This window comes from Mauremys mutica, chromosome 16 (genome assembly GCF_020497125.1).
Source record: "Mauremys mutica isolate MM-2020 ecotype Southern chromosome 16, ASM2049712v1, whole genome shotgun sequence".
Taxonomy (NCBI): domain Eukaryota; kingdom Metazoa; phylum Chordata; order Testudines; family Geoemydidae; genus Mauremys; species Mauremys mutica.
The window spans coordinates 18,776,746-18,802,190 of record NC_059087.1 but is presented as its reverse complement, the minus strand read 5'-3'; the positions used below and the strand labels follow the sequence as shown (position 1 = coordinate 18,802,190).

The following is a 25,445-nucleotide window of genomic DNA, read 5'->3' as shown; positions in this document are numbered from 1 at the left end:
CTTGAAATAAGGGTTAAGTTTTGTTAAACAGAAGGAACTAGTGTCAGTGTGAAATGAAAACAAGTGCTTTGTCCTATTTTCCTGCACTGTCCTCAGATTTATACCTGCAATATGAATGCACTTTTCCTGTATACTATTCTGAAGAGTCCCTTACCTGGGCTGAAATTCCTATTAGGAGTAGCCATTTTTGGTGTTCATCTGTCCTGTAATTGATGATTTGGCAGCCTGCAAGACTAGCATGCCTGTCAAACATCTTTTGAGGCTGAGATTCTCCCTCCATGCTCCAATGAAAGACGGCTGTCTCTGTCACCAAGGCAACTGTGTTTACTGATATCCACTTCCAGAAGATCACTTCCTCTGCCATAGTATGGGCTTTCATTTTACTTTTCATTTCAATGTTAAAGATCTGAAGTGTCTTCCCTGCTGGTGTGGGAGATACAAAAGAATCACAGACCTCTGGACATTAAATTATAATCAGCCTTATAATTTGCATGTATTGGGAGGCATGCTTAGAACATTTAGCTGCAATAAGCTAGTTTTCCAGTTTAAACATTCCAATAAAGATGAGTAGAACAAAGATAGGGCAAAACTACAGCAACTTAACGAACAGAATGACTTCAGCTACAGCTTAGGCCATTTCAATGACCTTGTAACATATGCTGTACCACACAGATTTAACATTAATTTCTGCACAGGCAATAAACACTTCATGGCAACATGTTTTACACTATTTAACATGCATTAAATATAAAAAAAAGTTTCCTCTTTATTGGGTCCTAGAGAAGGGAGTCAATGGAGACAGACAAGTCCTGACTTATGAGGTAAGACTGGGCTGATCAGATAACACTTTACTCCAAGACAAAAGTAACTGCCTCATCAAGATTAAACTATAGTCAAGTGCCTACAGCTACACAGATACGAAGTTACACCCCTTTGTGTGCGCGCATTTCCTTTTGAGTGTAGTATAATAATCAGTGAGTAAGTAGCACTGGCATATCAAGCTGACTATCTTGATAAGTGGTTCAATAGTAAAATTACAGATCAAAGATATAGGTCATACTTCATAATCTCTAGTGAAAGTTTGTACAGCATTCCAGTCAGCATGCCTCTGCTTATTTTGGTATTTGTTAGCTGACGTTTGGAAAGTTCAAAGTTTACAGTAGTGTCAGCCACTGCTTGCATCCGAAGAAGTGGGTATTCACCCACGAAAGCTCATGCTGCAAAACGTCTGTTAGTCTATAAGGTGCCACAGGATTCTTTGCTGCATCTGCTTCAAAGGAATCTTACTTTAAAACAAGCTAGACAGGCTCTCCACGTGCCATTTAAATGGTCTAATTAAATATACCCAGTTCCTCCAATTTATATGCTACATTAGTGTCTGTCCATATTCCCACTTAAAAGGAAAAGTTACAGGTTCTGTAGTCACTTACATCTTCCCTTGTTTATGGAGCAGAGCTGCCTCTGCAAAAGTATCTGTTGTTTATAAGGGCATGTCTACATTTACCTCTGAAGCAACTGATCACTCCAGGGGTTGATTTACCATGTCTAGTGAAGATGCGATAAACTGACCAAGCACTCTCCCCTTGCCTCCAGTACTCCACTGGAGTGAAAAGCATAGGTGGAGTTGACAGGGGAGCATCAGCAGTTGACCTACTGCAGTGAAGACACTGCGGTAAGTAGATCTAAGTACGTCGACTTCAGCCATGTTATTCACGTAGATGAAGTTGAGTAACTTAGATCGATCCCCCTCAGTGTAGACCAGGCCTTAGAGAGCACAATAGTTGGATGGGCTGCAATTAGCAGTTTAGAATGCAAATATTTTAGCTTCCACCAAGAACAAAAAAAAAAAAACCAAAAAAACCATTGCCAGTTTAGAGGACAAGATTTCAAGGGATAAATTTACCATGCTGAATAGATAGGGAAGGGCTTTGATTTTTATGAAAATGCCTTGCTACCTTCCATGCAGAAGCCCTGTAAGCTTAGTTTTAACTTCATTCCTTTCATCCAAGAAAAGCCAGATGAGAATTAATTTCACATTGTTTTAATTGCTGCCTACTAGCTAATATCATAGTTAAATATTACTAACCCTCTTATTGGAATGGGAATCAGCTTGCAGCTCCATAATCATATCTAACCACTGCAAGTCAGGCTAGGCCATTAGGAATTAAAACAGTCAGTCATTTAAGTAGAGATTTTCCTTTTATATGTGAGGTGGGAAAGAGTCAACTGCATCCTGGAGCCAAGACAGCATTGTCTAAGATATGATTATTGCATGAGTGTGGGTCTCTTGGGAACAGATTACCAGGTAGGACTATCCAGAAACTAGCAGTTATAGTTTAACTGGTTGAGTTATTTTTCCCAAAAAGGGTAAAGTGGACTTCCCTTTAATGAAGAAGATACTCAGAAGATTCCAGAAAACACATTAAACAAATGGCAGCTTATAATTGACAAAGCACCCCAAGCATCTAGAAGGGAAGGAGTTTGAAAGAATATTGTCAAACAAGGCATTACCCAGAAAGACTTGCCCTAACTTTACACTACAAAGCTTGAAGATTTGTTTCAAAGTCTTCTGCATAGCTACATACTAAAAGGCCTACACATGACACTAAGATGGAGTTAGCTTAAGTAACTATATCACTGAAGATATCAGAAGCCATATGGTTACAGAGACTTCAAGAAGCAGGACACTGCTACATTATCTTCTGTATATGCATGTTAGAGACCTCCCCTGGCAGAAGCTGCTAAGTGATTATGAAAGCATCCTACTCTCACCAGCCCCCTCTGGAAATTTTAGTTTCACATTTAGGAGGGCTACAGAGACTTATGAATTGCTATAGCCTCAACTGAAGATATCAGCAGGATTAAGGCAAGCTAATTTTGATCATAGAGTCTTTATGAATCATGTATATAAAGGAAGGACACCCAGACTGTCGTCTGGGCTTTTAAGTCTGCAGCTCAAGTCATCCTGGCATCACTATTTCAGAATGGAGGATCTGGATCAGCTATGCCTAAAGTGTATATTTAATGTCTACTTCTAGAAGCAATTCTAACTACTGTGATCTAACATTTGAAACAGTACTTGTTTTAGAAGTGCAGACTACTCAGGTAATTAATCCCTGGCTCTGATGATCAATTACCTGAGTAGTCTGCACTTCTAAAACAAGTACTGTTTCAAATGTTAGAGCACAGTAGTTAGAATTGCTTCTAGAAGATGAGCAGTGGCAAGCATAGTATTTCTTAAAATAAAATTCAGACCTACAGTATAGTTCTCTTTCACAGACCCTAATCACTGGGTAACAAACTTGTTTAGGAGAGCTCTCTCATGTCCAGCACTGCATTAAGGGGCAGATTGTAGTATGGTATTATAGTTTTCATCTATTACCCAAGTAACATCTATTGGAATGGTTAATGTTCTGCTATAAGGAGTTAGGGTAGAGGCAAGTGTCACCACAAGATTTTTTGATCTTCTACCCTAATATCCCATTAGCTTACTTTTCTAAGACTTGCAACCGATAGTATCCTCAAAAGGATTAGGCCCAAACTCAAGTTTTAAACATTAAGCGATTTAAAAACAAACAAAAAGCCACACTGGAATTCAGTTGCACTTTCAATGCAAGTCTGAATTTCCTTAGTCTACTTATAGGAAAAGTTCTCTACTAGAGATGGAAGAATGTAAAATTTCTTTAAGACTAGAGCATGAAATTGCATTTTTACATTCCCATGATTATGTATGGAAATGTGGTCTGAAAACACTGAATTCCCCACTTGCTTTGTGCTTTTGTAGTACAGAACATAGCAAGAGAAAGAAATACATGGGTACAAGGACAAAAACAGTGTCATACTTGGAACACTAGGGGAATGCTACATGCAATCCAGAAATGCAATTTTTATGCATGTATACCACACCCCATAATAGTTAATTTTAGAAATATATTTCCCATTGGAGATTCAGATTGTACATTCTGTTGCTCATAATTTGAGCATTAGTGAGCAACTCAGTCATGGTACATACTTTTTTTAAAAAGGCACAGTATGTAACAGCTTACACTGCTGTCTTCACAATCCATCAGCAGGGAAAGTTTGGCTTGCTCCACCCTTTAGCCAGGCAGCCAAGTATTAAATGCTAGAGAGTCTGATCTAGTCAACATTTTTGGGAAACTGTATTTTTATGAAAGAAAGTCACATTGTTATAATTCCATAATTTATGTACCATTGTCCAAGGATAGCTAAGCAAGTGACAGTCTCCCTGGTCTTTAAACGCCTCTAGTCCCCCGCTTTTACCCACATCCATTCTGGAGATACTGCATCTCCTGTGTCACCCCACAGGTTTGTGGGACCTTGATAAACATTTTTATTTAGTACACTGACATCACAGATTGTCTAATGAAATCTCTGGGAAGACTACATTAGCTCATTCACACTGCAGTAGCAGGACAATATTGCTTTTGACTAAATCTAATGTTGGTAAAAATAAAGCTACATTGTTAGAAGCTGGATGACACTAAACCCATTTTCTAGTTAGTAGGTTAGTTTCAGATCAGGGCAGGCTAACAGTTTTCCATTTAAGTGCTGGATGAAGTTTTACTAGTACACAGAATGCACTTTCCTTGCCAACAGGTTGCTTTACAGGGGGTCCAAGACTATGATTAAGGAGAGTAGATGCCAATCACTGTGGTACTGAACCTCAAGGGAATACCAATTAAGAGATTAAGTGTATTGTTCAGCACCTCTGCCCACCTCTCATACACGGAGGCTGTTCATAGTAGTCTGAAGGAAATGCATGCAACAGCTGAAATACAATTTGAGTTGGAATCAAAACATTGATTGTTTATTTACTAAAAAAGCCTTGACCTCAAGTCTAGGCTGATAGAACTATTCCAGTTTTCAAAACTGGATTTTAGACAGTTTTCTTGGACCCCTAGATAATATCACCATGACTTCTCAGACTAAATAGCACATTTAGGCAGAAATGACTGGCACACAAGACATCATGCTAGCAAAGGTCTCTCATAAAAGTATTGCAACTCAGTTTTGTCTATCAACTGTACTATAATTACATATATTAATATTGTCTTTAGTTGGTACAGTCAATAGTCAAAGCAACCAAATGGTCAATAGCACATCAATAAAGGGAGAAGGTTTTCTTCTCGCTACAGTTACTAAGTTCAGGATTCAAATTCCCAATTAGCTGTAAAGTAAAAAGGATAGCAAATGGCTATTTGTAAATATTTCAGTACTTTTTATGAGATTAGACCATTTTGTACCACTAAAACATGAAATGTCAGGACAAGTTAACTCACCATCTGTTTAAGACAAGAATGCAGGAAGAAAAGTACACAGTCAGTAACAGAGTGAAGCATTTCTTTCAAGATTAAACACCAACTAGCTTGCAAGTTATTCTGCTTTTCTGAAATGCTGGGAAGCCTTTATTCCATGGTGCTCAAGTAGCTCATGAAATGGTACCCAGAAAGCCAAAAGCAACTTAACTAGCTTAAAGTTATCACAAAAAACCCTTTTCCAAGTGTTTATTGTATATGCTGCATTCAAAAGTTTTTGCACCAGAGACAATTTCCACTTTAAGTCTTGTGACTTCTGCCAACTTTTAAGTATAAAACGTCTATTTAGACAAATATTTCAGCTTACAATAAGCTACTGGCTGTCCTTATGTGACTTTAACATTAACATCTTTCCAGACACATTAAGTCTAAATAGAAAATACTTATAGATTACATTTTAAGAAGCTGTACAGTGGCCTTCATGCTCACATTTATTACCCTGCAACAGTAGTCTGATGTGTTCTCTATACATGTTCTGAAAAGTTCTCAGCATGCTGATCTTGGCACTTAAGTCTTTTCAAAGACCTTTTCAGCAAATTTGTTTAAATAGGAGAGTCTAAAGTTTACGGACTCTCCATATCCAATGCCCTCCCAGTTTCAGGATGGAATGCAGTCATGCATTTCTACAGGGGTTTGGCTTACTACCACTCTGTACACAAGCTTAGCTCAACCTCTTAAATCCAAAACAAAGAGTGGATATTATAACCAAGACCATACAGTCAAGAAACTTATGAGAAACTCAAGTCCTGCGTAAAAGTAAGTTTAACTACAGACTCAGAGCTGCCTTTTGGCTGAATGTTGCCATATGTTTGGTTGCATGTTAGATATTACTGAAAACAGCATCAACTCACCTTTCAGAGCGATGACTTTAGAAGCAGGATTCATGATTGCACTTTCTGCAGAAATTGGACGTCTGATGGGTGTAGTTGGATCACTCATATCAATTATCACGACCTGTGCTTGTTCCCCTACTTTCTCTCTGATGCAGATGAATTTATCAGATTCCATTGTTAGGGTGCTGAATCCAATGTTCGCTGGGTTAATTCCCAGGTTTTGGAGCTAAACAAAAAGAAAGTTGTTTATGCTTTGACAACTACTTGTTTAATAAGTTGATGGCTTCTATAAGCTTCTCTGGAAGTGAGGCATTTCTCCTTACTCAAATAATCTGAATGCAAGCACAAACTAAACAAATAGAACACTGGTTATAGCAGGTTGAAGAGCATCCCCAGTAGAAAGTGTGGTTTTGTTAGGTCTTCCACTGGGAAAAGACTGACCAAACCTCACTTCAAAAGGATTTTTTAAAATATGAGTAGTCTAAATTTGTTTCACTGTTTTTGCTATTTTGATTTTTTCCATCCCAATTTGAGATAAAAAGATTGAGATGTTGGGATTTTCTCAGACATTGTTGTTTTATGAACAGTTCTATTGGATAATATGAACCAAGGCACCAGATGTTTGGTAGTAATAGCTCAGTATTTTTAATTGGACTATGATTGTGCCATAGGTATTTGTCAGTGTACCATGTCTGACATTCTCCAATACAATACTCAGACACACTACTTCCTTCCCTAGACCTGAAGAGCTCTGTTTAGCCCAAAAGCTTGTAATTCCACCAACAGAAGTTGGCCCAATAAAAGATACCTCCACCTACCTTGTCTCATTCTCTTATTTATATAGAATTCTATACCTATCAAAGTCCAAAACAGAGCAACTCCAACAAAAGAACAGAAGCAGCTACACCAGGTGTCAAGTTGCATGGTCTTAGTTCATGATTTATAAACTGGGATAAAATGCTAGTTAAGATGATGCAGTCTCACCTATAAGCTATAGGCATTAAAGTAGGATACAGCCTAGTTAATGGAGAGCTTCTACTAGCAGCTTGATAACAGAGCTAGTAATGCAATACTCTTGTGTACAGAAGGTCCATCCTTGACTAGATTTTGGGGACTAGCCTGTATCAAGGAAGTAACATTAGTATGACGAGTAAAGTTCCTACTGGAAGAGAGCCATCATGTAGCTTTAGAGTCTTTTCCTGGAATACTATCTTTGGTACTAGGCTCCTTGTTACCAGAATGACAAATATGAAGGTGCTGAGAAGAGCAACAGAAGATGAATTGGAGGGAGGGAGAGAGAGAGAGACTTCTCAACAAGCAAAGGAGATAATACAAATTACTGAATATTCCAAGTGGAGCTTTAGAGTGATAAAGATACAAGGTAGTACAAGAACAGGATTAAGCCAAAGGGAAGTTTCAACTGGAGTTAGAGATCACTCAAATTCCCCCCCCCCCCAAATCACTGAATAATCTAAGGGCTGGTCCACACTAAGAAGCGGGGTCGAACTAGGGTATGTAAATTCAGCTACGTGAATAGCGTAGCCAAATTCAAAGTACCCTAGTTCGAACTACTTACCCGTCCAGACGCCGCGGAATCGAAGTCCGCGGCTCCAAGGTCGACTCCAGTACTCCACCACTGCAAACGGCGGTGGCGGAGTCGACCGCGGCGCTTCCGGAGTTCGAACTATCACGTCCAGATTAGATGCGATAGTTCGAACTCCAAGAAGTCGAACTCACCGCGCCGACCCGGCTGGTAAGTGTAGACTAGCCCTAAGGGAATTAGAAGTCTCAGCACTCCTATTTCAACCTAGACTGAATAATGCACTTGGAACTGCACTGTATCTGGGCAAGACTGAACCACTTTCAATCAATGGACCGTGTCTGGGGCAAGACCTGTGTGCTTCAGGAAAATCCTAGTCTAAGGCCTGGTCTACACTGCAGGGGGGAACCGATTTAAGTTATGCAACTTCAGCTACATGAACATAGCTGAAGTCAACATACTAAGACCTACGCACTGCCGTGTCTTCACTGCGGTGAGTCGATTGCTGCCCTTCCCTGTTGACTCTGCCTGCACCTCTCGCAGTGGAGGAGTACAGGAGTTGACAGAAGAGCGTGGGGTGTGTGTATTGATTTATCACGTCTAGACTAGATGCGATAAATCAACCCCCGCTGGATCAATCACTGCCCACCAAGTAGTGTAGACATACCCTAAGTCTGAAGAAAGGAACAGCTGCTCACTTCCGCTGCGCCCCCCCCATTAATTTTTAGGCAAGTATTAGCATGAAAAAGCTTATAGCCAGGCTCTGAAGTTAAGTTGCTAAACACAGGTGACAACTGCTTGTGTCACTGAAATTCAGTTATGCCCAGCTCTGGTTTAGTTTGAGAACATCCATAAAAACCTCCACTGGGGAAAGAATCAAATCCAGAAAAGCAATAACTGCAGTCATTCTGGTCAGTTACTTGATTTACATACAAATTAATCGCCATGCTACTTAGTCTCCTATCACTCAACTAAAGTACATAACTTAAGATCTTCTGTCATCTCTAGATAGGTTGTCTATCTTCTACTTAAAAAGTTGAACCTAGAGGCTGGGAGCCAAGAACTAGTGATGGCTTGGTTAAAGAAATTCCAATTTCAGCAGTTGTCCAAGCAGAGCAGAAAGCATTACCTAGAAATAATGTTTATAAGTCATGGTGGAAAGGAGCCATTTTGATACTATATTTAATATTCCTTTTATGGTTCTCAGTCTAATGACTCTGATTACTATAAACTTGAAACATCTCCTGTAGATTTTAGCCCTTTGGGGTTAGTTTAGAATTTGATTCCTTCTGTTTTTTTGTTTTTGTTTTTTAAACTTCAGAGGCTTTTTTTGGGAGAGGTAGCCTTAAGCAAATTCTAATTTTCATGAATATGTAAATAGTCAAATTCAGATACAGAGCCAAATGCTTCTACGTGTAGCAAACTGCAAGCCTCATTGTCTCAACTAGTAGCTTCGCTTATGGAGTTTTTGAATCTTATATTAGTTTAGTTGAAGCGTAAGAGATTAGCAATGATTCCCTTTCTGACTGACTGAGAGTGACACTAACACCCCATTCTGATTGTACTAGAAGTGAATTAAAAAAAACTGTCCTAGAGCCAAAACACCAGGGACATCACAACTGACATTATTCCAATCCATTCCAGCAGTGCTTTTAAAGGTGAGACTAAAGTCACCAAGGCAAAGAACAGGTCATACTGTTGGTGTCATGTACATGCTATTAAATGTGTTTTTATCTGGTTGATCAGAGCTGGCTACAACTGAAGTGAGACACTCACTAAGCCATACATTAGGTATGTAATTGATAACATATTACATTTGTTGTTGATGGTCCAGTCCTCTTAGCTGAGATCTCTAAAGATGCCTCAGGCATCACTTCTGTACTCCCTATTATTAAATTGTTACTAATGCAATGCTGAAATGCACTGCTGTAATTCTGGGCTAGTCCTGACAGACCCATGTTTGCTTCAAAAAGACTGAAGATGTAAAGCAGAAAGCAAACAGGTGTGAAGACATCTGGGAAGTCACCGAGACAAAATGTTACTAGTGACAATTCAAGGAAGGACCCTCCCACATACCATGTGGTACATGAAAGCATAATATCTAAATACGTCCAGGTAACAAACCAACATGTGCATTGTGGGTCATTCAAAAAGGTGTTCATGCCGTGTTTAAGCACTGGAAGTAGTTTCGGAAGTTAAGAGCTGTGAAAGTAGATACTTTAATGAATACATAAATTTTATGCTAAAGTCAGATTTCAGGATTCTGAATGATGAGTTTTGATAAGAGTTCTAACTGTGTATGCAGTCAGTATACTTTGCCAAGTACAAGACTGCCATTTACAATAAGCCCCCAGTGTAATATGCCAAGGCCATTTGCTACCTGTAGTAGAGATTTATAGCATTAACTATCTGAATTTTATATTTCCAATTCACATAATACTTCAAAGGGTTATTGTAAGAAGTGGTGTTTGAAGTACATGGAGTGTAAAGAGTAGATATACAATGTTCTTATTAAAGAACATTTAATAAGCAGTGAAGTTACATAACTTGCCCAAGGCTACAAGTGAACACAAGGCAGGGATTCGGACTCAGGAGTTCTGCTCCTAGTCACATGCTCTGACATGGGACTGTGCTCCCCTAGTGTATAAGGAGTGGGAGGGAAGGAATCATTTGTCATTCTACATAAATATCCAGTTAAGCACTTCCCTCATTTATAGTTTAGCCATCATGTAGATTATGAAACTGGCTATTTGTACATACAGAGAATCTCCAAGACATATACGCTTATTTGGAAGTAATAGTGTATATTCTCTTGGGCATTTTACCTCAAGCCTCCATATTGAGCCATACCAGAAGGGTTCAGGCCAAGCCAGGTGTCAGCTTTAAAAAGGAGGGGAAGAACCTGTTTTGCTTGGACTTCATTTCTTACTTCTACAATGTTCACTGTAGTAGTAAACCAGCACTGAACTTCATGTCCCCTATAATCCCCTTCTTCCCATCCTCTTGATATTTGCTTTGTATCCTGTGACATTACTGTTCACTTATACATCAAGTCATTGATATTTTACAGTGCTTAGGAATCCAATTGAGGTTTTAGAACTTAAATATAAAATGTCTACTCTTCTCAAAAGAGGCCAGGAGGCCCTTATCTGGTATTTTGTCCATTGTATATCTACTCTTTATATACTTACTACCTAGCAATAAGGAACAGCCTCTTCTGACCAGCATCCCCTTTACAGTAGAGATAGCAGTGAACTACTGCTAAATCTGTCCCTTCTTTATTTACCCAGGATATTCTGCTTCCTAGGTATTTTAGCAGGCCAGTTTTCATTTTAGTCTTATCAAGAATCTTGTTGAGAGACTATTAAATTAGAAGTAGAGAAAAAACCCAAAAGCTATTTACCCCACTTATACTCTCGAAGAAGGTAAGAGTCCCTCCTGACTTACTTTTCTTTAGCATGTCACCCTCCTCCCTGATTAGACTTCAGTGATGTCATTTATATAGCTTCTCAAACACTCATTAGTATTGTTTCAGATATAGGATAAAGACTCCTGAAGACTTTGCTTACTTTTTCAAAGTCAGCTTTCTGACGTCCAGTTCTCCCCACCCCCCCGTATCACTTTTCATTTGAAACTCAGACATGTTCTCCCCTGTTCCATGTGCTAGTGTCCCATTATTTCAATAGTTTCATGGTCTGATTAACTGATGCTCACTCTGCTATTAGGTTGCTTGGGACTGTCCAGCTCAGCTTTCCCATTTTATGAAGCATTGTTTAGTTGACCTATAAAGTCAAGTTATTCTGCACCCAACTCTAGAAACAGTTTTTGGAAGTTTGTTTCACCTTCTGCCCCCCGGCATACTGATCAAGACAGTTAAAATACCCAGGAAATCAAAAAAACTTTGACAAACCTTAATGCTAAAGAGCCTTGTAGTGACCCTGACAGTCAGTCTATCATTTCAAGCACAACATAAAGTTGTCTAAGCCAGAACTTTTCCCAAAGGTTCTCATTTGAATGCCCTTCCATATATTTTATCTTGCTTTAGCTGCCCAAGAGAGTCTAAACCATTCTTCTCCAAGGATTACATTTAGGAATGTAATCCTCATGTCCCCAACCCACCCATAGGAAGAACTGTGGAAGTAATCTTCCATTATCCCAAGGTAGAGTGGAAAGCTGTTTCTTTAGGTATGCTAGACAGCTTTCAAAGTATTGTCTAGAGTATGACCTTGGTACTTCTACAGCCTTTTCCTCCTTCATCCAGTGTAGTGAGAGAGCCTAAAGGGGCAGCTGCATCTCTCCAACACCTGCAGTACTACAGTAGAATCTCAGGTACAAACTGACTGGTCAACCACACCCCTCATTTGGTACTGGAAATATGCAATTAGACAGCAGAAACAAAAAAGCAAGCACAATACTGTGTTAAAATACCAAAAAAGAGAAAGCTTAAAAAAATTGGACAAGGTAAGGAAACTGCTTGTTTCATTTAAATTAAAGTGTTTATAAGCAGCATTTTTCTTCTGTATAATAAAGTTTTGAAATGTTACTAGGTAAACTTTTCAGTTGTCAACTTTTGAAAAAACGAACAGAATCTTTTGTTCAGTGTTAAACCTCCATTCCTGAGGTGGTAGTAACTCTGAGGTTCTACTATAACTAAGCTGATACAAAAAGCTTAGAGCAGAGACTATGTTCTGTTAGGACTCTTCACTAGCATTCCACCCACCCACGACCACCACATATTATTCTTTAGCTAGCTAAATTATATCCCATGAGAAGAACAGCTAACTCACCAAAAGCTACCTGTCATAACTGACCCTATGTGCTGTCCACAATACCAACTGAACAGTTAAAATTTGTATGTAATATGCAGAGTATAAGCAGTTATTTTTAGAACACTAGCATTTTAATGTTGCCTCCTTCAGAGCTCGGTAAGTTTGGTAGAGAAGCCAGCAAGAACCTACAGTTCAGAGAGCTATCAAAAGTACCATTCTGTTCTACATTTCTATTCTCAGGTCTTGTCTTCACAGGAGAAAAAAGTCTAACCTAAAAAGGTGTGAATTTAAGCCAATGTAATCTCTGTAGAGGCCCTTATTTCAGTACAAAAAGGGTTTGGGTTTAAACTACACTCAAATAATTATTGTACTGGAATAAGTGTGTTTACACAGGGATTATACCAGTATCGTTAAACTGCTGAACTGTCCCCACATAGTATAAACAAAGGGGGTAAAGGGTTTCTATTTGTCAGCTCCTCTGTTAGAATAACCTCACAGATTTGCAGTTCAATTTTCTAAGATCTTGTGGTGATGGTGGTGGCAGCAGCAAGTGCCTCCAGTGGTGAATACTGTACAAGTTGCAGTTAATAAGCAATCCCTTTTTTGGATTTGTAAAGAAAAGTTTAGCCTTTGCAGTTCACTTTTACCTGCCATCTGAAGTAAATCTGGAGTGCCAAGATGAAGCATGGATTAAACAATTACTACATTAAATAAGAGGCAAGATAGCACAGTAGGCTCATTTGGCTCCTGAGAGATGGTGAAGTACATTGCTCTCATTGTAGCCTAGGAGCAAGCATCAGCAAATCAAGTGTGCAATTGCACATAATTGACCCAAATGGGAATGGCCAGAGATTTGAGGTATTTGATATTAGGACTTTAATACACTGTTATGAATGGGAAGTCTTGACAGCAGTCCTAACGTTCTATTTTAAAATTAGGATTAGCCCTCAGTGGACAGCAAGGCCCACTGAATAAAGAGCAATAGATTATGTTTGTATGTCACATCTTGACAAGCTGGTGTATTAAAGTACATCAATATCTGTTTTTGAGCACGCATCTCTGGAAAAGTAGACACATTAGCATTAATTGCTAGTTTGAAGGCAGAATTATGCTACACTGAAGCACAGGTCAACTCTCCACAAAAAGACACTTGTGTGCTATTTCCTGAAGTTGCCTTTATTCTTTTGGATAGTATTCTGGTAGAAAATTAGCAGTGAAACTTCTATATGAAGTTCTGTTTTTGGAGTGATGACAGTGATCTCGTAACAAATTTGTTACGAGATAAATACATACAAAAGTTATGATTGGTATAATCTTCTCAGTTCTGAAATTAGAAGAGCTTCCACATCTATTCAAATTGGGAAGGAAACTCCTAACCTGAGGCTATTTTGCAGAAGGCAAAGGACTTTTTTTTTTTTAAATAGGCTTGGGAATATTTGAGCAGCCTTTATATAGTGCCAAAAGACCCAATGCAAGCCAGCCTACATCATTCTGCCAATGGCTCCAATCCACTATATATTCAATCCTAAACCTCTTCTGTAAAATGACCAGTCTACTGAAATGCAACTTGTTATAAATTGATGCAAGAACTTCTACCTGCTAGTACCAAGTTTGCTACTTTACTTCACTTGGGTCAAGTGGGATGTTTTGCCATATAATGTTGCAAACAACAAGGGTAAGCTTTATTCAGCAAATCCCAGTCCTTCCATGGGACACCCAAATCTAATTCTCTAAATATCAATATTTTGATCTACTAGCAAATCTTATTTCACCAGCAAACAAACTCAGATGTACATTTCAGGGATATTGAAGTAATTAGAACAGAACTGTTCCTCTGATTAATAAAGAGCATGTTTTTTTTGCAGGAGTTCTTGCAGGACAGAATTATTCTAGATAACACTAGGATTATTCTCCATTGCTTTCTTTTAGAAGGGCAAAATTCAGCAGCTTCAGAAGTGATATATAGTCAACATGCAACAAGCCTTAAGATCAGCCCATGTTTGAGTCAGTTACATTTAAAAAGCTCTAGAATGTAAGCCTTCCATCCTCATCCCCATCATAGATACAGAGTATCTTTTACAGTGTACCTCTCAAGTTGATCATAGCATTTAGTGTTTCAGGTGAAGTTAGTGAGGTAATGACCATCAGAAAATGTTCAGCTGCTATATGTAAAGAACACAGCTTCCTATTTTATAGAAAAGTACATTAATAGAGACAAGAAAAGGCTGATTATATACCAGTCAAATAGTGGCAGTTTCTGCATCTAATTTACAAAGTTAGCTCCCCTCCTCTTGAGTGATTTGCACTACTCTTCACCTGGTAAGCTTCCTCTAATACTTCCTCCCCCTATGACAATTCCATTTACAAAATATGGTACCAGTCACATGCCACCGATATGCTACCACCTAAGGCAGCATGCATTAAAAAATTTAAAAAAAAAAACCAATTCAGAACTGACATGGCTAAAAGGCAACAAAAGGCACCACTTGGTAGACTTCATAAATGCCATAAAGTAATCCAGATCCTAGACTAGGCTCTTAATGGTCCATCTTGCCAATTGGGAACCAAGTTAGCTGGGGTTGAGAGTCAAATTCTGGGTTAAGTCTATACCCTGCACTAAGTTTCTGTAGACAGCTATTTGGTCTTAGAATGTGATATAGCTACAGATGAATGCCTAGAGTTTCATTGTAAACTGTGAATAATTTGAGAAATTATGTATTTTATTTTGTGTAGTGAGATGTCAGGTTTGAAGAACTCACCTGCTGAGTTGTATTCCCTCAGCTTTTCCCTGCTTCTTACAAAAACAACTTCCAGGGCTGTCACTGTGTCATCTGAGTACCTTTATTCAATATTACTTCCCCTCTATTATGCTAAAACAGGATGGACACCGTTTAGTAGCAAATCACATTTATCCAAAAAAATGGGTCATAACTTAACTTCATGACACAGCATGACATGGTGTCTTACATGATATTTAGCTATGAAGTGTAGAGACAGGGGAAAACGCCATCTTAGACTAGATCTGTTGAGTCTATTCTTGCTTAATTTGACGTATGTAAAATATTTGAGCTAAACTAGCCCATATAAGTTACCTTCACTGTAGGCAAAAAATAAGAATTAGTTCCTAAAAGCAACAAGGTTACGCTGGAGTGCTTGACTATGCTTTTCCCATCCTTATCTGTTTAAACAGTCTCATCATGGTGTCAAAAATATTTATCAAGTTTACCCAATACCTAGTTAAACTTGCAAAACACCTGTAATTTCACTCCTAGGTCACTATGTGTTCTGCCAAACATTACTTTTAATAGTCATTGGGTTTGATAACGTGGATTGAGGTCTCTTACTGGCAAAGCTGAGACCAACCACACAATAGCACTATATGTAGATCAGATTAGTCTGTCACCTAGAGACAAAAATGCAACTGTTAGGTTCCAAAAGGAAAGTCTTGCAAACTTGTGGGTTACTCGGAAGACTACGCATGTGCCATGAACTATTTAGTTGTACTTCCACACCTTTTGCACTACACTTTAATGTGAGGGGTGCATGTTGTTACAGAGTTGGGTGAAGGCACAGTATGTGTGCACTCTTTTGTAAGTAGTATTCAAAAAAACCTTTTCAGCCCTTAGCATTGACAAACCCATTTTGTTAATTTCATTCCATTCCATCATAAAGCTATTGTATGCCATAAAACCAAAGCAGTTCGTATGAAGTGCAGAAAAATGACTGGACACTACTTCCTATTCTGTTGGCTCATCCTGATCAGGTTAGTTTATTTCCCCAGAGGATGTTCAGTTCTCTAGTAGTATTTGTTACTAGCCAATAGGTTGACAGATCTAAAGTTAAACTTAAGCTACTATCCTCACCTTCCTTAGCGGACACTCAGCTTGCCAAGCCAATCTGTGACAGCCTCATCACCTAAATACAGAGCTCTCAGACCACCATCAAATCTGCTCAGAGGGCAGTTGTCCGTGTGATCTTTGACCACACTTACATGTGGGATCCTCACTGGCCTCAGGTGTGAAGGCCTGCTTCACAGTGACCCTGCCCCCTTCAAAACTGAAGGGTCCACAAGCAGCATGGCAAATCAAAGATGGGTATATGCATGGCTGGGTCAACTATAAAAGAGGTTTCTGATACCAGCTGCAAACCATTCTTCATGACATATCTATGCCCTACCCAGCTCTCTGTGCAACAAAGAGGTCTGTGTATAGTGGTAGGCTTGGGGCCTGATCTTCTCAACCATTCTGGCTGTAGCAGCCTCACAACAGATGTGTGGAGGAGTGATGCTGCTTAACACAGGGAGCCATGTACTGGTGTGGGTTGAATCACCCCAGTTACAACACACATGGTTAAGAACAGTTGTGTGCCAAACAACTTGACATGTGATAATGAAGCCAGAATGGAGCATAGTATTCTGCTGCAGAGTAACAGAGGGCTAAACCAGATGATCATGGGGAGCAAACTCTGAAGTGCTGCCAATTTGCTTAGAAGGTTGTGACAACCTTTGCCAGTTTTCACTATCCATTAAAATGGCTTTACATTCAAAACAAGTTCATAGGATGATCAGTTAATTTGTTCAGACAGTTAACGCCTTGAAACAGAGCTCAAGTCTGTTTTTTACAGCACTGATCTTAATCAATATTTAGTGAATTAATAGTATTTTCTTCATTGCATTCACTCCCTCCTGATTCTGTGTCAGTTGATACTACATTGTGGGAACTAGACTTGTGAACTACAGACATCTTTCACATTTAGTTTGCATTGTGTTGGTAGTTCAGCATGCGCATGGGGTTTTTTAGACCAATGTAGGCTGTCAAGCAATACTAACTATTGTCTGAATGATCACTAGAATCCTCCATTAGATTGCTTTAGGTGTATCTATTATCTGGGTAATGTCACACAGCAGAGTATTATTGGATCAATGGCATTTTGGCATCTTCAGAAGTCTGTTTGGGCAGTAGGATATCTATGCGACAACTAAGATATGAGTGTTCAATGCAGTAGTGATGACAACTTACATGGAGCAGAAAAATGGCAATTTAACAGCTCAGGAGAGGAAATTAAACAGTCCTCAGTGCCAGAAGTTAGAGAAATCTGATTTCATCGCAAGTGAGAAGATACTTCGACAATCCAATAAGTTGCAGTTTTACACCAGTTGAGAACAAGACAATCACAATGGTGAGGTCATGTCTAATGTGCAGAAGGTGGTAGATATGCTTTTACAGAAAGTTTAATAGACCTAAAGTTGAAGAAAGCGGTTCAGGAGGCAGATCACAAATGAGGTTGGAAGATGTTATTTTGAGGCATTTAAGAAGCCTTCCCCACCGATTCTTGAAGGAAGATGACATGCAAGGTACTGTTCGATATAGAAGTCCATTCAAGACACCACCATGGCTACATCATAGCCACTTGAATCTGCTGCTGCACATGTTCAAAAGTCTAATAGACTGACCAGAAGACCTTTCTCCCCCACCCTCCTAAGGCAGCAGGCACATTGTTGAATTATTTTTGACTTGGCCCATTTACCCATTTCTAACTGCATACAATTCCCTTTTCAATGTTTTCATTAATTTTGATTAGCTAGTTTACACCACCTCTTAAAGCTGGTAATATTTCAAGTTTCTCTAGAGAGATCTTTTCACCTATATATTTCATCACTGTTCAAGAAAAAGGTTTTCTTTAAAGCAGGATTACAGTTTATATAGACTAACCCCATACAGTATTAGAAAGGCACTGAGGCAAGTTAAAGCTATGTTTTGCTAACATTAAGTATGGTTTAGTCATCTTTTAGAATCACTCATGCCTGAAGTGTTATACTTGGCCATTTAAATGGATTAATTTAAGTAGTCAGAAACATCTAGCAATAATGCAAAGTAAAATGTATAATTACATATAGTGTTTTTTATGATAGGCTGGAAGAAAGTTCAGTACTATACAACAACCCTCTAATGAAAAAAATTCAATAAGCTATCAAAATAGTATTTTACACTATGTCATAATATCCACTGCCACAAGTCTTTCACACATTTTGTTTTGGCATTAGGGAACAGGTAGTGAATTGACTAACCCCCCCTCACTTTTCTCCAGAATTTGTAAGTTTATGCATGGTCAGGATCAAACTTGGCAAAAGGATTTTAATCCAGTTTTGGAGTGCAGTTAACAAAATAGGAGCAGAGGCTTCATTTTCTCCAATGAAACTGACCCTTTTATTAATAGCCAATTTTACTTCAAATATTTAAAATGCTACTCAGTAAGCTCTCTGACTTTCAAATTAACGTCTCTCTAACAACCCTTTCCCCTTTATAAGCCATATATGAAGTTACACCTACAATGTACTTCAAAGTTTAAATGGTTGATTATTCAGAAACAGTTTAATATTGTTTGCACTCAATCCTGTCCCCACAGCAACCACTGGTTATCTAAAAAGGGCTGGTAATAACAGAAAGGGAGCCAGAGTCAGACAGGAAGGAGAGGTAATTTGAGACAAGCGTGCTTGCACACAAATTTTAAACACTTTCCTCCTGAACTAAAAAAAGTAAGCCATTCAAGGGGACCTTCTAGTTTAGCTTGCTCACAAATAGTTAAGTAACAGCAGACAAGACGCTACATATAGAGGTACACTTATAAAAGTGTCCCTAATTTAGGGAAAGTCGTATTTAATCATAATTTTTGTCCATACCAGCCTGTTCCCACTTCCTGCCTCAGTATTATGTTCAAGTGTTCATGAACACAAACCATGAGGAGCTGGTCAGGATAGAAAGGGTTTGCTCCCTTAATGTTAAGCAAGAAGGAAAAGAGGAAGAGTCTGAATGAAGTTTGTCAGTTTCTGACCCATCCTTCCCATTTTAACAAACAGCATCTCAAAAGAAGGCACAATGTTAATAGTAAATAAATAGAGTTTCTAGACCTCAGTAAGGGGAAACAAAATGCAAGTTTCAACACAAGCAGACAGGGGGAGTGGCATGTAATAAAGTTAAGAGATGCCTTGGAGAACATTTAAAGTAAATAAACCTGCACTGTGACAGACAACTGACATTTTGAAATTGATGCTAATTTAACAGAGACAGTGCAAAAACAAGAGCACTTGCCAAGTCCATTTCCTGTTCTCTCATTCATTTAGTGAATTCATTTAATTCCTGCCTTGATGCCTGTTCAGAAGCAGCTATTTTCCCTCACTTTTCATTTACAAACACCATCCTCCCCAATCACCAAATCATAGAAAAATGTTAGTCTATACATCACTGCTGTAGCTTATTTCCATCATTCAAGCATGTTTGCCCTGTTATATTCATGGATATTTTCCAATGCTGCCATTATTTCTTACACAGGAAAAAGAAAATAGCTACAGATCATTTTTAGGGAGGGTTTTAATGTTCTTTGTAAGAAGGTGGGCAGCTTCCAAGTCCAGATTTTTTTGTATTTTTATCTTGCAAAATCCCTCCCAATTTGCAGCACAGGCTGCAAGGTTCCCCAGGAATCCCTGCAATCTGGAGACTGATGGGCTTTTATGAAACACAGCAGTGTAAAATTAGGGAGCTCACCTAAACTAAAGCTCCCACCCACAGCCCCAGAGACAAATAATGCCAATCCCTGTTTCTCATACTCTCCATTGCTGGAGTAAAGCCCGACAAGCAGCTCTGAGACCTCCCCCTTCAGCCCTAAAAAGAGAGAGTCACTCAGGCAGGGAGTGACTCTGCACAAATAGCACAGGAGCTGTAACGAAAAGAGAGCGAGCAATGAATGAGGGGGCCAGTTCCAGACCCTGCACCTGAAGCGGACCCGATTCCCACTCCCCACAAGCGAGCTTCAACCCAAGCCCTCCCCTGCATTAGTCTAAAGCAGGGATATTTGTGCAACGACGTGGGAAAGCCAAGCCAAGCCAAGCGGCAGGCACATTCTGTGTGTATCCTCCACATGGTCCCTCCTGCAGAGGGGGAGCCTGAGGGAATGGCAGAGAGGCCACCCCACGCACATCCTAACAGCTACGAGCCCCTCCATGACGGGGGGGGTCTCCGCTCCCCATTTCTTCCCCCTCCTACACTGGCCCCTCCATGACGGGGGGGTCTCCGCTCCCCATTCCCCCCCCACCCCCAGCCGGATTTGCTCCCCGATACAGGCTTCGCGCAGCCCTGACCCCCGAGAGCAGCCCTGGCCGCCGCCCCACCTCTCCGGCCCGCGGCCCGCAGCCCCCACCCCAGGCGCCGGGCAGAGGCAGCGCGGGCGCTCCCAACCCGAGCCCCGCAGGCCCCGCCGCTCACCTGGAAGTGCTCCTGGAAGCGAATGGGCAGGATCTGGGCCATGGCTGCGCGTAGCCCCTGCAGGGTGCCCAGGGCAGAGGCGCAGGACCCGGCCGCGGCAGGCAGAGGGGCAGGCGCTGCTGTACCCCGCACGCACACAGACAGGGAGGAGGGGGGGGCCGCGCAGGCGCAGAGCGGTGCTCAAGGATCTTGTCCCCAGCCCCCTCAGCTCCTTTTCTGACTCAGACCTCGGGCCCACTCACCCTATTCAGAATCACTCCGCTCCTCAGCCCGCCGGGGTCTCCAAACAAATAGTCCCTTCACTAGCCTCACACCTCCGCCACCTTTCTCCCTCTATCTCCCATTCCCACTGGAGGGGGGAGAAGGCATCGCCGCGTTCATAAGGGGACTCTGGAGGGGCTTCATCCTCTAAAGAGATGCACAACCCAGAAGAGAGACAGAGTCACTTGACAAGACCTAGGTATCCTTCCGCAAGAGCCTGGCTCCGGTCCTGCCCCAAGGTATCACGTGACTTGACCCCCCACCCTCCTCATTCTCCACTCAGCTGGTCCAGGATCCCTGCAGTGGGCCCAGGCTCAGGGATGCTGCCCAGGGCAGAGCTCTCACTCCAGCAGAGCTGCCAAGGCTCCCTTCTTTCCCATTAATATTGATTACCTCTATGGTAGGGCACAGATAGCATTTGCCTTTACTGTAAGGCAGTTTTCAGAAGCTGCCCCTCTCCCTGTCCCACTCCATCCCTGTGTATTTCATGGAGACCTTTAAAATCTTACTGGCGCCTTTCTCTTTAAATCTCCTTTATTGCCAAAGCTGATCTGTCAGCAGCAGCGAGGGTTTCCCTTGTGATTTAATACTAAGGCGGTTAATTTCACACACACACACCCACTGCCAAAAAGAAAGGAAAAGCTTGGGGTTGGCAAAACGTGCCCCCATCCCGATCAAATTCTACAGAGTGGGTGATCAAATTGTTCATAAGCAGAATTCCCTCCACTACCCCATAAATCTTTCTCATAATATCTACATCCTGTGCATTACAAGGCCAAAACAAAAATCCCTGACAGCAAACTGTTAATTTCTACCAGCCCCTATTTTTTTCAGAATTCAAGCAAACAGCTTGTTTTTCAAAGATACTGACCCCAACTCTGATTGAAGTCAATGTGTACTAATGGCACTTAATGTCTGTGAAAATCATGCCAAAAAAAGGTTGTATCCCATTCAGTGTGGCACAGTGTTCCCTTTTTGTGGTGGCTAGGCCACAGACAATATTTTACGAGCTTGGCACAGCATTAGCTAACAGAGCTAGTAGTGGCTTTGGCTATTAAAAGTAGAGGTTGAGTCATAGTTGGAATCTCTGGTGACCCCAACCTATCTTGGGGCAGAGTAATTACATTGGTAACATAGGTTTCAGAGTAGCAGCCATGTTAGTCTGTATCTGCAAAAAGAACAGGAGTACTTGTGGCACCTTAAAGACTAACAAATTTATTTTAGCATGAGCTTTCGTGAGCTGCAGCTCAGAAGTGAGCTGCAGCTCACGAAAGCTCATGCTAAAATAAATGTGTTAGTCTTTAAGGTGCCACAAGTACTCCTGTTCTTATTGGTAACATACTATGTCAAATAATGATGCTGCATTAAAAATGTGGCTCAATAGTTTTATGACCAATTATTATTTATGTTAATACTGGGTGCATAAGCATTTCCTTTCTCTTTCCCTCTCTCCCTTAGTTGGTGGATTATTATTATTGGGTAGAGAGGTGAATAATAACATTGATAGTTGTAGTATTCATGCTCAACTGCAATAATCTATTATGCTTTGGGATGAAAGCTGATCACTTAAGGGTTCTAAACTGATGCAGTTAAATTGGTCCAAAAACTGTGTGTAGACAAATCCACATGCAGGACATAGTCTATTGAGTCACATAAATCATATATTCCTACTTGTATCTGTCTGACCACCTCCCGCACATTCAAACTGATGATGGTGATTGCCAAAATCTAAGGGCTTGTGCTCCCACCTCCTACATGGCAATTTTGGAGGGTACCCACTCCTGTCCCCTAAATTTGAAGCTAGCCAGCTCTGGTAAAAAATGATTTTTTTAATAGGAATTCTTTAGTTTACTTAAGTGGCACAGTCATGGCTGCTGCATGATCAGCAAGTTTGATTTTTTTTGGACCCCCTGATTGTACAGTAAATCTTAATAGACTCAAGGGGCCTATGATTTATCATTTACAAAGAACAGTATTTGAAATCTTCAGGGTTGGAATCATAGGCTTGCAAAATCAGCCATTTTAAATGTTACATTTTAAAGAAACTAGTAACAAAGACAAACTTAATGAAATTTGTCTTTGGGAGCTTTATAAATACTCTCCAAAATGCAAACAAGTCCAAAATATGCATTAATATATTTTTTTCTAGAGTCTACTTTTAAAACTGCATACTATACCCAACCCTGATTATGATGCTATGACTCCTGAGGACTGATATAGGGAATGGAAATCAGGGGCTCAAAAATTTGGGGAAGCTCAAAGTATTGGAAAGATACAGAATCTCAAGCTTTACAGGCAGAAATAACTTTATTAGCAAAGATTACAAATAAGCAAATATCAGAGGGGTAGCCGTGTTAGTCTGGTTCTGTAGAAGCAGCAAAGAATCCTGTGGCACCTTATAGACTAACAGACGTTTTGCAGCATGAGCTTTCGTGGGTGAATACCCACTTCTTCGGATGCAACAAATACCCACTTCTTCTTGCATCCGAAGAAGTGGGTATTCACCCACGAAAGCTCATGCTGCAAAACGTCTGTTAGCCTATAAGGTGTCACAGGATTCTTTGCTGCAAATAAGCAAATATTTACATGTTTAATGACAAAGACTCTTAAAATAAATGGGCTCTTTTAGTCTCTTTCTGCTCTCCAATCCAGCTTCCAAAATCCAGCAATTACCCAAAACCGATGGTCTCTACCAATTAGCCAAGTCCTCCTGATTCCAACATTCCATTATTTTTCTCGTTAAATGGACACCACCCAAAACATTGTGCTCAGTGTTTAATAGTCAAGAGAAAAAACATCTTTCTTCATGTGGTCTCTGTTGCACATCTCTCTGTGAGTCTATTACTCTTCCTACTGGGTTACTGCTTTGTTGGGGGTGCTTAATAGTCTAAGCATTTGATTTCTTAAATACATAGACACTTTAGCTACAGGGATTTGATCCTTGACAAAATTGACCCAGATCTTCTTCCTTCCAGGTAGAACAGTTTGAAGGTTTCTGAAATTTTAACAAAACTAAACAAAAAATAATCTTGACTTTTTGTGATTTTTTTCCTAAATTTTTCAACTTCCTGGACTTTTCTCAGGTAGATACATTGAGTTCCACACAGTCTACTGTATATGGGCATTTCAGCTAAGACTTTGCAAATTAAGGTCCGATCTGCTCTTTGTGGACATTAGAGATCCTATGCTACTTTTTATAACGGTAAGGATTTACCCTGGTGTCTCTGGCTAGAATTTCCTGTCCTCCCAACCCCTGTACATTATGTTGTTGTGGTGGTGGTCTGCCTAGTGCCCTTCCACTCCGGAGATGGTGGCATTTCAGAGATGGGGACAGCGATACTTGTGTGTATGTAATTTGGGATCCTTTAGGAGAAAGGCATTATTGGCATGATCCAAAGTCTATTGAAGTTTGTGGGAGACTTTCCATTTACTATAATGCAATGGCGTGGTCTTGCCTATCATTCACCAAACTGCTTCCCCCTCAGTTTTGGGACATCTGCTCTCCTTTGGCTGCTGCTTGTTCTTTGGCCTGTTGGTGCCAATCTTTCACAGCCCTTAGAAGAACAGCATTTATGCCTTGGAAGAGCTTTTATTTAAATGGAGAAGCTAATAGCACTACAAAACACCTCACCCTCCTTCCCAAAAAAATCAGCCATTTAAGTCTCTCTTCAGAAGATTCATATACCCCTTAAAGTGCTCCATCCTGAGTCCCCACTTTACCACAACTCTTCAGAGTCACTTTGTAGCTAGAAACTGTTTAATTTGCAGATCTCTAGTCCCCTTTGCTAGTCTGATGACATATATAGCATTCATAAATGTCCTGGGTAGTGTGTATGATTGCCAGTGCCTTCTACTGGACAGAATGTTAGACTTCCTTGAGCATGAAGTCCTAATACTGACTCAAGTGGCAGGAGACTACACTTCAGAAGCTGAGGATCCTACATATTCTCTCTGCTTATGAGCACAAAGTTCTAGGAATCTGCAGCATGCGGTACAGTGAGGACTACTGAATCTTTGGTGGCTGTGGATCTGTTTCCCTTCACATTATAACTGACCTTTTGGAGTCGATATGATTGTCAGGATTTTAACAAACAGAAACGTCAAAATCTCAGGAAAGTAAAGTGTGCCACTGCTTCAATGGTACTCACATGTTATGATAGAGCAAGACTCAATAACATCATAATAGTGCCAAAGTTCCTGTTCTAGCACATGCAAGAAACATGACACCAGTCCCACTTAAAAAGGTCTACCATTGCTTTCAGGATCCAGTTCAAAATTGCCTTGCTTGTTCTTAAAATCATCTCCCTCTCTGCAAAGACTTGTTTCCAGCCTAGAGATTTGGGAGCCCTCCTCTTTTCAACCGCTTGTCTAGCATTTGCCTCTTCTCTCTCCTTCTCCAGAAACTCATTATTGCTGGTTCAAGAACTTTCTCCTGTGTATATCTCCTG

The 25,445-nt window shown here is 40.3% G+C and overlaps 1 protein-coding gene across 2 annotated transcripts in view; it reads right to left on the bottom strand.

The window, feature by feature from the left end:
• CLTCL1 (clathrin heavy chain like 1) overlaps positions 1-20,877 on the bottom strand; it is a 54,975-nt gene extending 34,098 nt beyond the window's left edge. The window contains exons 1-3 of one of the 2 annotated variants that reach the window (XM_044990355.1): positions 20,737-20,877; positions 6,188-6,395; positions 155-423 (exon numbers count right to left, since the gene is read on the bottom strand). In XM_044990355.1, the coding sequence (XP_044846290.1) occupies positions 155-423; positions 6,188-6,395; positions 20,737-20,778 (519 nt within the window). In that variant the 5' untranslated portion in view covers positions 20,779-20,877. The remainder of the gene's footprint in view (positions 1-154; positions 424-6,187; positions 6,396-20,736) is intronic. The other variant, XM_044990356.1, reaches the window with a different exon arrangement.
• Positions 20,878-25,445: the final 4,568 nt, after the last annotated feature.